Source organism: Myotis davidii, unplaced genomic scaffold, assembly GCF_000327345.1.
Source record: "Myotis davidii unplaced genomic scaffold, ASM32734v1 scaffold2551, whole genome shotgun sequence".
Classification (NCBI taxonomy): Eukaryota; Metazoa; Chordata; class Mammalia; order Chiroptera; family Vespertilionidae; genus Myotis; species Myotis davidii.
Window position 1 is genome coordinate 89605 of NW_006283140.1, and position 11861 is coordinate 101465.

At 42.4% G+C, this 11861-nt stretch overlaps 1 protein-coding gene across 2 annotated transcripts in view; it reads left to right on the forward strand.

The window, feature by feature from the left end:
• ACRC (acidic repeat containing) overlaps positions 1 to 11861 on the forward strand; it is an 18953-nt gene that overhangs the window by 2878 nt on the left and 4214 nt on the right. The window contains exons 2-6 of one of the 2 annotated variants that reach the window (XM_006753459.2): positions 1642 to 1685; positions 2075 to 2111; positions 4311 to 4390; positions 7188 to 7517; positions 9005 to 9080. In XM_006753459.2, coding sequence (XP_006753522.1) covers positions 1642 to 1685; positions 2075 to 2111; positions 4311 to 4390; positions 7188 to 7517; positions 9005 to 9080 — 567 coding nt within the window. The remainder of the gene's footprint in view (positions 1 to 1641; positions 1686 to 2074; positions 2112 to 4310; positions 4391 to 7187; positions 7518 to 9004; positions 9081 to 11861) is intronic. The other variant, XM_015562905.1, reaches the window with a different exon arrangement.

An 11861-nucleotide genomic window follows, 5' to 3' on the forward strand; every position in this document is an offset into this window, starting at 1 on the left:
TTCATTGATCAATCAAAGCCTAATTAGTATTTTCATTTTTTAGCCCAAGATTCTTTGTTTTATTTTTTTAAAAGAAGTTTAAATTTTATTTTTTAATTACAGTTTACATTCAATATTATTTTGTGTTAGTTTCAGGTGTACATAGTGGTTAGACAATCATATATTTTATATAGTGTTCCCCTCAATATTTCCAGTGCCCACTTGGCACCACACATAGTTATTACAATATTATTGACTATATTCCCTATGCTGTACCTCACATCCCCTTGACTATTTTGTGACTACCAGTCTGTACTTTTTTTTTCTTTATTGATTAAGATATTACATATGTGTCCTTATCGTTCATTGCCCCCCACAGTCTGTACTTCTTAATCCCTTCACCTTTTTCACCCAGTCCCCCAAGCCCCCTCCCCTCTGGCAACTATCAGTCTGCTCTCTGTATCTAATGCAAAAGCATGTAAGAAAATAGATGAAGTATAGTTTAGTTTATATACAGTGCTACTTATTGATAATAGGTTTCAAGATAACCAAGGTCACATTTGGACCCATTCCTTACAAACCTTACAACTAGCAAGAATTTTCTTTCTTGATTTAAAAAACAAAACAACTTGAAGTCTACTACTCAGTAAGTCTAGTGTATCGTAATGGATAAACGAATAGGAAATTTAATTAAGGGAGTGAGCCAGCATGTCTTTCCAGTAATCAACCTCAAGGCTAAAATGAAAGTCCTCAAAAAGTGGTTAAGGCTACCTTTTTTATATGTAAAATCTTGTAACTATTACGTAAAACCATATAAATATATGTAAACCCTTACAGCTATTAAATGTCCACCTTCTTTAGCACCTGTGGTCCCTTCTGTGAGCTCTGTCACAATAACTAATGGTAAGATGACCTATGATTAGGTCCTAGGATGTAGCTAATTTCAATGCTGAAGTGATGCTTACTGCAGCATGAGTTCTCCAAGCTGGATTTGGAATCTGTATCATGCATGGCTGACGACTGTCAACTGCTATCTGGTGAGCTGAGGGATCCTGAGCCAGAATGTGCTGTGGCCTCACCTCAGGCTGCCACATGGCAGGGAAGAATGAATACGAGTGCCCAAGGAAATTGTGAGGTGGAGAAGCAAGAGGCCCTAACATCATGGCTGAGGGCAGGGACCAGTTAGAGCTTTAAAATCATCTGTTGTTTGCTCCCCAAGAAATGGACTCCAGCATTTGTCTGTTTACCTAGATAGTAGTCCCTATAAGCAGGCCTTCTTCAAGCAGTAAAGCCCCAAGGGATGTCCCTTTTGCCCATTTCAATTTTAACTGTATTCTCTTCATCCTTAAGTCCTTTCCCCTGTGGCTCCTTTATCAGAATTCACTTTTATATCTTTAAATAGAAAGAAAACATTTGGCAGAAAACAGGCACTGATAGCTAATGATACTCCACTAACGTTCTTCCCCTATCTTTGACTCTGTAGTAAGGACTAAGTTGCTTCTAATTTTCCTTCACTCCCCTATTGTGCCTAATTTCATAAGCCTTTAAAACCAATGTGCATTTCAGAAACTATGATTTGAGGGTTCTCTTCGTTGGAGATTTTTGTCATTATGATGTTGGTAGCCTTCCTTTAAAGCAACATGTATTTTATTTCTCCAATAGCATTCTTATTGTGGACTCAAGCAGTGATGAAGAATTTGAGCCCTGTAAGTACAGCCTATTCAAAGCGGTAATTTAACCATGTTTTTGTAGAGATGACTGAAATGTGATTTGGTGTGAGCTGGTCCTGGGTTGGTCTCTTCTAGGGCTCTCTCTAGATTGGGGAAGCAAAGTTAATGTCCTTGCTGCTAAGAGCAAAAGAAGTTCCCTGTACTGTGCTCCTTTTTTAATTTGCTTCCTTTACCTCATTCATTCTAGGTCTCCTTACTTTTATTTCCTCTCTATCTCTCATGGGAAATGTAAGAAAAAAGTCCACCATAAATTTTTAACCAGTTTCAATTTATGGACTTTGGTTTTAGGGAGTTAAAAACATGGGTCACCAGATTTTGTCACGATTCAGATGCTTTCTAATACCCTCTTTCTTTCTCTAATTTAGGTGTGGCTGGAATGAGCACACAGAATAGGAACATGGAGTAAGTAGGAGAATTAGTGAAATTTGACAATTTTTAAAATCCTCACCCAAGGAGATGCTTACTAATTTTAGAGAGAGGGGGAGGGGAGAGGGAGAAGAAGAAGAAAAAGAAGAAAAGAAGAAGAAGAAGGAGGAGGGGGAGGGGGAGGGGGAGGAGGGAAGAAGGAAGAAGGAAGAGAGAGAGAGAGAGAGAGAGAGAGAGAGAGAGAGAGAGAGAGAGAAATAAGATGTGAAAGGGTACATCGATTGGTTGCCTTCTGTACGTGCCCTGACTGGGGATTGAACCCACAATCTAGGTATGTGCCCTGACTGGGAATTGAACCTGCAATCTTTTGGTACACAGGATGATGTTCCAACCAAATGAGCAACACCAGCCAGGGCAAATTTGACATTTTTTAAGGAACAATGTTCTGAGTAAGATTTCAGAATAGATATCACTTTTCCTCTGTGAACACCATGTTCAGGCTCATAATGGGTGCTTGATCTCACAACCAGGTTCAAAATATCAGATTCCTTAATTCCGGTCCATTATCTAATTAGATTCTCTTTCAGAATGTTGCTGTGAACCATCTCTTAACTTCCAGTCTCCACTACACAGGCCCTGATCAGTTTTCACTCTTGTGTTAGTGTAAGAGTGTTTTTAAGTGGCTCATCCCCTTGATCTCTTCCTCCTCTGATCCAGTCTGCATCGCACTTCCAGATTCATCTCCAGAGACACTGCATTGGCCATATTGATCCCCTATTTCAATTGCTTGTCATAGGAAAATCAAGCTGTCTATCCCCAGTAGATAAAGTCCTTTGTGGCCCAACACTCTTCCATCTTTCAGCATTATCTTCTATTTCTATTAAGGAGCCTTCTATGCTAGCCAGAGCTAGATGAACAGGTGTTGCCCAGGTGCCAAACTATAGGAGATGCTACAATTATTGGAATAAATCCGAAATATGGTGCTAGATGACTATGGTTTCCACATATACTCCTTACATCTCTGTAGAAATGTTAATTGGTCATTTCTGCCCCCCATCCTCCTCCAAGCCAAATAGCACTGTCAAGTGGGAAATTTTTTTCTAGTTAGCTCTGATTTATCTTTGTTGATTATTTTGCAACATGTAAGCCATAAAGCCTGCCACCAGTGTGTGAAAAGTGATTTAAAGTCAGCAGTTGCAGTCAGCTGTAATTCTGGAACCAAATAATGCATTGTATAAAGCTATTTATTGGAAACGATCAGTTTTATTATTTATACTTAAGGCAGGTTTATTGAGGTTTGATTTACATACAGCAAAATTCACACTTTTTCAAAGTACAGTTTGATGAATTTTGACAAAACTCATATACTGTGGTGTAACCATCACCACTGTCAAAGATGCAGAATATTTCCATGACTCTCATTTGCATTTTAAATAGTTTATCATGGATCCTTAGAAGTAGTCTGGTTTATAACATTATACACAACAAAGCCCTTATTTGATCAATTAAAAACTATTTAATTTTTAAATAGAAAAATTGGTTTCTTCCTGCCTCTGCTAGACAAAATATGTAAAGAAAATGCATTTTAAGGGGCCTGTCAGGAGTGCCCACAGATCATGGTTCAGTGCCAGGTGCCTTCTCTCTGGGATACTATAGGAAGAGTGGGTTTGGGGCGGAAAGTGATGAGCAGTTGGGGCATGTTGAAATTAAGGGGCCAATAACCAGGGCTGATATTCAAAACATTTAATGACCAATAGAGTACAGACAGGAATTAGGATGCTGCCTGAGTTGTCAGAACAGACATTATCAATCAGCAGTTGGGAAAGTTATTCCTATGCATGCTGACTAAAAATTGGCTCTATACACAGGACATTCAGACAGGAATTTGGAATTGAGGAGATAGAAGTCAGAGGCAAAGTCGGACTGGATAGGATGGATTGGGTGGGCAGATAGATAACGCTTACCCAATCCCAAGGTATTGATTAAATTGGTAGGAAAGGGTTGTTAGCTAAACTCTGGGAATGTGATGAGGGAAAGAAGTGAGTGAGGAGTGGAGAAAAAGTGAGAAGAGAACTGAAACAGAACAGTATTCTGGAAATCAAGAAATGAGATAATTTTAAGGATGCAATGTTCAAGGGGATAACAAAGTGACTCTGTTCATTGTAGAAAAGATCGGAAATGTCATGGAAAGAATGTTGTGTTCACACTTTTCTTTGGTGTTTCCTTATCACTCAGCTATGTGGTGATTGACTCGGATTCTGATGATGAATACTTCCCTGAGGAAGATGGAAGTAAGGACGCCAAAAGTGGCAGAGGTAAGTATGCCACAAAATTAGAGAAGCAGCTGAGCTCTGCAAGCTCATCATACATAAGCACTGCAAGATAAGTCAGCCAAAGTTCTATTCTGAGTCACTTAGTAGTGATGCCACCATTTCTTTCCTCATATGTGCCGGATGTGGATAAGACCCTGGGCATTTCTCTCAATGGAGTTCTCACCTACGTAGCACTGCTTTAAGAGAGCAGAGGGAAGCAAGCCAAGGACACCCTTCCTCCTTCTCTCTGTGTAGGAGTAACAAAGAGGAGTGAGAGAGGCATGGACTCCTTCTTTCTGCCTGATGGAGACTTGGGTGGGTGATGATCATGGGCCTACAGAAGAATCTGTGCTTTCTTCATCTAGCTCTTTGTCTTTGCCTTTTGCTACTCTCTGTATATTTTCTAGAGATTCCTGTTTTTCTCACCACCTGCTTCCTGCAGCAGGACCTTGCCTCTTTAGATTCAGAGGCCCTTTTAACCTTGTGAGAGGCATGGAGCTTTACTCCCGGGTTAGAACCTGCTCAGTGGGTCTGAAATGTAGGAAGACTAGGAGCTTCTTAAGCATCAGGGGTGGTATTTTATTTATCTTTGTTCGCTTAGTACAAGGTGTAGGGCATGATACATAGGTGCTTAGTTAAGGTACTGGTTACTTCTTTGGTAATTACACTAAAACTACTGTTGGCTAGCATTTCCTAGCTAACCTGGGATATGAGAGCAGGGAAAAGAGAGGTGGCTTACATCCCTAGCCTCCTGTTCCACCACCTGTCCACTCGAATTTCTTTTCTCCCTCCTTTTCTTTAGCACTGAGTACATGTGCCTGAGCAGGAAAGGGGTCCCTGGGAGGTAGCTGCAGAGTAGAGCATGAATGACAGAGCTCATAGGCCACTAGCTGCTGTCTCCTTGAGTCAGAAGAACCGTAGTCTTTTGAGGGTGAACTTCCAACTCAGGCTGCTCTTACGTGTCTGACCAGTGGGCTAATAACTGTGGGCATCCATTTCAGTCATGGAGGGATGAAGAAGGCTCCAAGGGACTGTCTTTGTCTCTTTACTATTCTCCACATGAATTTTGATAATTTTACAGAAAAAGAGGCCTGAGGAATTTTAACACACTTTAAACCTCAATTCTAACTTTTGTCAATGGATGGGGTCATGCTTTATGGATTGTGAGCAGTGCGTCCCCACTGTTTGTTTTAAGTTTCCATTGCAGTGGGAAATCTTTAAATTTTCTGGGGAGCATGGCTTTTTACAATAGGAATGCCCACTCCTTTCTCTTCCCTTATTGCATATCTAAAGTTGTTTGGTAATTAATTCAAATAATAGACGAGAGTCTCAATATACATTCTCCCAAATCTGCAATCCTATATAATAAGAGAGGGATATGCTAATTAGCCTGTGTATGCTAATTAATCATAACCGGTATGCCAATTGACCATCACTCCAACACACAAGATGGCTGCCGCCATGTGATCAAAAAAATAAAAATAAAAAAATAAAAAAAAAATAAGAGAGGGATATGCTAATTAGCCTGGATATGCTAATTAGTCACAACTGGCATGCAAATTGACCATCACGCCAAATACAAATATGAGATGGATATGCTAATTAGCCCTGACATGCTAATTAGTCACGACCAGTATGTAAATTGACCATCACTCCAACACACAAGATGACCGCCCCCATGTGGTCAAAGATGGCTGCCATAAGATGGCCAGCAGGGAAGGGCAGTTGGGGGCGATTGGGCTGGCAGGGGAACAGTTAGGCATCTATCAGGCTGGCAGGGGAGTGGTTAGGTGGTGATCAGGCTGTCAGGCAGAAGCAGTTAGGGGCAATCAGGCAGGCAGGCAGGTGAGGGGTTGGGAACCAGCAGTCCTGGATTGTGAGAGGGATGTCCGACTGTCTGTTTAGGCCCAATTCCTGTGGGGGAGGTCCCGCATTGGAGAGGGTGCAAGCTGAGCTGAGGGACACCCCCCCCAGTGCACGAATTTCATGCACTGGGCCTCTAGTTTTACAATAAAGATTTTTTGCGTCATGGATATGTTTCACATCTTGCCTCTGCTCTGGTTTACATTTTTACATCCAGAATCAGAAACCTAGAAGCTAAGCTCTGAACAGACTCCAGAGAGCATGTGGTGTTAGACATGCCGCCCTTCAAATCAGGTGAAGGGCTCCTTCAACTGAGGGCGATGACATTCCAAATGCTCCTAAGGCCTTTCAGTGCTGACATCAGGACTTAACTCCTCACTCTTACATAAGTGGTTAGAAAATTAAATTTTGGTGGCAAGCATAGAATTGCCAATTTTTAATTTGTCTGATGATGGAAATACACTCCAACTACTATCTACTATCACCATGATTTCATAAAGTAAAGAGCCCCAAAAGTTTAGTGAGAACATAATCTCAAAATAAAGGACAGTCCTTTAAGTTATAGAAATTGAACTTGTTGGGGAAAAATCCCACTGTATTATTCTATTGTCTCTTATTTTTCTATGGACCAGTGAGACTATACAAATCTACTGACCTGTATTTGGGAACGTCTAATCACCTACGTCATGCTATTTAGAGAATGTGATTTGAAGATTTCCACTGGACTTGGATTGATTGGTTTTATCTGTAACTATTCTCTGTAAAGAAGTGATAGAGGGAAAATAATCTAGAATAACTGATTCTTAACTGTGATTCATAATGTCACAGTTTCCTGCTTGTTTAATTTCTGCTCAATAATCTGAAGTTGAGTGTCTCAGGGTGGGGACATAGGGTGGAGAAAGTCTGCTTATATGTGAATGTGCCTCTTGAATTTCAGATGAGATTCTGGAAGTGTTATCTGATACTGATGACTCTATGATCCAGGAGTTTCCAATAATTATCAGTGATGATGATGATAGTAATGTGGAGGGCCCTGTGACAACAGAAGAGGATGCAGCTGATGAGGGCCAAATGGCCTCAATTGGAAAGGAGATGGAGCAGTGTGCTCGCTCTCTATGCAATTCATCTGATGATACTGGTGAAAATCTCTGCCAACCACCAAATGCTACTGAGGTTGTAGTAGATATTTCAGATATAAAAATGTCAACTGATGGACCTGTACCAAAGAAAAGGAAATGTAAAACCAAAAATATATGTGTGACACCTGGTAAGCCAGTCAAGCGAAGTACCCCTGCTCCCCCAAGTAGCCCTCCCAGTGTGCCAGCCACGCCTGCCTTGCCCTTTCCCCTGGATATGTGTCTTGTTGGGTCTGCCTTTCCTACCTGCCAACCCTGTGCCATTTCAACAGCTGCCTAAGTGGCCAAGGGGGGCCACCATCCCAATGAAAAGGATCTTTCTAGAAATGGAGGAGGAGCACCCAAGTCTTAGTATTCACCATCCTATCTGCCTGGAGTACTTTCTCCCTGAGCTTTTTTTTAAAAAAATATATTTTATTGATTTTTTACAGAGAGGAAGGGAGAGGGATAGAGGGTTAGAAACATCGATGAGAAAGAAACATTGATCAGCTGCCTCATGCACACCCCCCCACTGGGGATGTGCCTGAAACCAAGATACATGGCCTTGATCAGAATTGAACCTGGGACCTTTCAGTCCGCAGGCCCACACTCTATCCACTGAGCCAAACTGGTTAGGGCTCTCCCTGAGCTTTTTTGTTGTCAATCCTCACCTGAGGCTATCCTCTCCCTCCCCGTTGATTTTTAAAGAGAGTGGAAGGGAGGGGGAGAGACAGAGAGAGAGAGAGAAACATCAATGTGAGAGAGACACATTGATTGGTTTCCTTCCACACATAGCTCCATCAGGGCCTGGGATCAGGGATCAAGCCTGCAACCGGAATCGAACCCAGGACCCTTCAGTCTAAGGGCCAACACTCTAACCACTGAGCGAAACCAACTAGAGCTGTCCCTGAGCTTTTTGTCCTGAGGATATCTGATTTTTCTTAGGACCCAGCCCAGTTGTCACTTATAGGAAGCTATAAGTCAGAGTTGCTCCTCCTTCTGGGTTCCCAGGTTTTTAGACCCCACCTCTGCTAAAGCACTCACATCTGAATCTGTCCCCCCAGTAGACACTGAGCCTATTGATTGGAGGACTCTTACTCACCTTTCAGTCTCTCCCAGGGTCTAACCTGGTGTTTGGCACATATCAGATGCTTAATAAATATTTTAAGTGAATGAATGACACTCCTGATACATAAGTCTGGCTAGAGCCACCAGCAGTATGGGAGCTAGACAATGGTGGAAAGATTTGGCTTTCAAATAGGGTGAAGGTGCTTCCTGAGATATGAGTCATTTTCCTCAGAGCCAGTGTGTGAGATATGCCATGCTGCTCCTTGTACTGCTAACACCTCAGTTGCCTTCACAGTCCAACCTTGGCACTTGCTCCTGTGACCCCATTATAAGTCTCAGTGCTTGTGACAGAGTCCTACACAGCTTTTTTTATGGGCAGCTCTGAGTCAATGTGTAAATATTTCATGCTGACTGATGGAGCAATATGCAGCCTTCAGGCAGACAGTTGTTGCTTATAGATGTTGCTCTGGGTATGACTGGGGGCGGGGGGCGGGGGGAGGTCCTTCTAGGTGTCTGCCAGTTGCTTGATGGTACCAGTTTTTGGGGTACAAATGAACTATTATCTTTTCAGCTGTTAAAGAACAAAAGGAGGTTCAGCCTTCAAAGAAGAAACGCAGAGCAGTGCGACCTAAGAATTGTGAGCCTAGGTACGTACTGCTCATGTTCAACCAACCAGGAATTGATTGCATGATTGTCAGATGTTAAGCATCCCACTGGGCATATGTGGTAGGGTTCAGGGGGGGATGAAGGAGTCTGGTGGAGGAGGGGGACAAAAGTTTCCATCCCTGAACTGGGAAGGCATAAGCAGGAGGGAGAGGCCCAGGTTCTGGCCGCTCCCCTCCTCCCTTTCCCCCAACAGAGCTGGGGTGGCACTCTGCAAAGACCCCTGCAGTTTTCAGGCAACTAGGACACTTTTGCCCTTGTAGCAGCTCTGGCCTCTGAGGTTTCCTTTGCCCTTTAACTCAGATGAAAGAATGATATGTAACCAAACAAGATACTTTTTTTTTTTTCCAGCCTCATGGCCACTGGTTTGCACTAAACCAAAGCAAACGCAGTGGAAATGGTGAGAAGGCAGTATTGACATGTTCCAGTCCGCTGGTATAAGGAGGAGGGCAGGCAGGATTGTCTTCCAGGTTTTTCATGAACTCGGTTACTCATTACTTCTATATATTCTTGCATAATTTTCAAGCTTTATTAAACATTGGGGTGAAATAGATTGCTTATAGTTCCTTTATTTTTATTGAGCTATATATAATTGAAACAGAAAGCAATAGGCCATTTTGACCAAAGACATGCTAATACTTAAAGGAAGCAAAGAATCAATACATTTTCTCATGTAGATTCTGGGAACATCTGACTTTCTTCTTTAATAATATGATGCAGTATGCATAATGTCTTTGTTTTTACTTGCATTCAGGAGCAATATATACTTACATCTGAATTATCTTATGATAGAAGGCATATATTTGAAGGATTGTATGTTTAATATTTTACTTGTATTCTGGAGCAATAAGTGCATCTTAAGGGGAGAAGAAGAGTGATGTATCAGGCATTGGGCAACACAGTGACTTGGGCCTGAGCAGAGAGGTTCTGTTTCCACACTTCTCACCGGGTGAGGTAGCTGATAGCAGTATGGCTTGTTCTGTATTAGAAGGCTCCCCTCGCCGAAACCGGTTTGGCTCAGTGGATAGAGCGTCGGCCTGCAGACTCAAGGGTCCCAGGTTCGATTTCGGTAAAGGGCATGTACCTTGGTTGCGGGCACATCTCCAGTAGGGGGCGTGCAGGAGGCAGCTGAATCGATGTTTCTAACTCTCTATCCCTCTCCCTTCCACTCTGTAAAAAATCAATAAAATATATTTTCTTCTTTGGATTCCTAGATGCATATTCAAGCTGATTTGCCTATAGGAACGGGTGTTTTTGGTCGCTCCAAGGTTGCTTGGCTGGACAGTGTGACAAAAGAAGAAAAAAGCTGCCCCTTTGTCATTGTCCTCTGCTTCATGCAAAGGAGACTAGCCTGTTTGGACTCCTCATTGCTGCCTTGGTACTTCCTGTTTCAGTCTGTAGACTTCCTGTTGTGCTTAGCATTGTTCCTGTGGAGACTGCTTACTGGTCATGGTGTCTAATGTACCCATTTTGAGTCTTGTTTACTCCTCTGATGTGGATACACCTAGCCTGCAGTAAAATGGCACAGGCATTGAGGTGAAGGTATGCTAAGCCACAAGGCCTGCTTGTTGTGAGCACAAATACAAACAGGGGTCACATTCTCTGCTGAGGTCTGCAGATGGTTCTGGTCTTCATCTGCCACCTTTTCTGATGTAAATTTGCTTTCAGAACTAAGTAATTTGAGGCAGGAATGGTAGTCATATCAGGCTTTGGGATGAAGAAACTTACTTTAGCTGCATTTGCCTGGTCTGGTACTTTTTCCCTCTCTCTAACCCCAGCCACCTCACATAGGGTTTATTTTGTGACTTAAGGGTTAATTAGTGCCCTGTTAAGTCAGAAACTCACTTCCCTGTGTTTGCTCCTGTTTTATCTTTCCAGCTCCGTGGGCTTGTCTCTTTGGACTTGTGGATTGTTCCAGCCAAGATAAAAATGCTTTAATTTCAATAAATAGTTATTACAAGTGTGGGGCCTTTATGTGTTCATCACTGTTCTTTGTGCATTTGAATTAGGCCTTGAAAGATGGGGCAGCAATAGTGGTCATGTGATTTGGGTCTCCATAAACTTTGGGTAAGTTAAAACCTTTGAGGTTCAGTTTCCTTATCTGCAAAGTGGAGATCATAAGGCTGGTAATAGTTTTTCTGGCAGGCAGTTGTGAAGATGAGCTATGATAATGCAAAAGGAAGTTCTTGGCAAATTATAAAGTGTTACTCAGGAGTTTGTTCTCAGTGGAGATGTGGCCATTCTAGGCCATGGGCAAATAGGTCATACTAAGACATGAATGAACTGGGAAATCACAGTTCCCATCAAGGGAATATTTAAGTTGCTCACTTTGGCCAAAATGGGAATGCCAGTTAGAAATAGAGGTCTGGAGCCCTGGCCGGTGTGGCTCAGTTGGTTGAAAGCCATCCCATGCACCGAAAGGTTGCCAGTTGGATTCCTGGTCAGGGCACATGCCCAGCTTGTAGGTTTGATCCCCAGTAGGGGGCATGCAGGAGGCAGCTTATTGATGTTTCTCTCTTTCCCCTCCTCTTTCTCTAAAACTCAATAAAAAAAAAATCTTTTAAAAAAGCAATAGAAATCAGGACTAGCTTGACCTGGGCCAAGAAGTCAGTGGGACATAATTGGAACATGGCCTAGGAAAATTAATCTGGAGGTGTGTTTGTGAGTTACATTAGAAAAAAGAGCTTGGAGGCAAGGAACACAGAGGGATGCTGTAATATCAATGTGTAAAGGGGAGGTGAGGAACTAGGGTGGTGACAATGAGG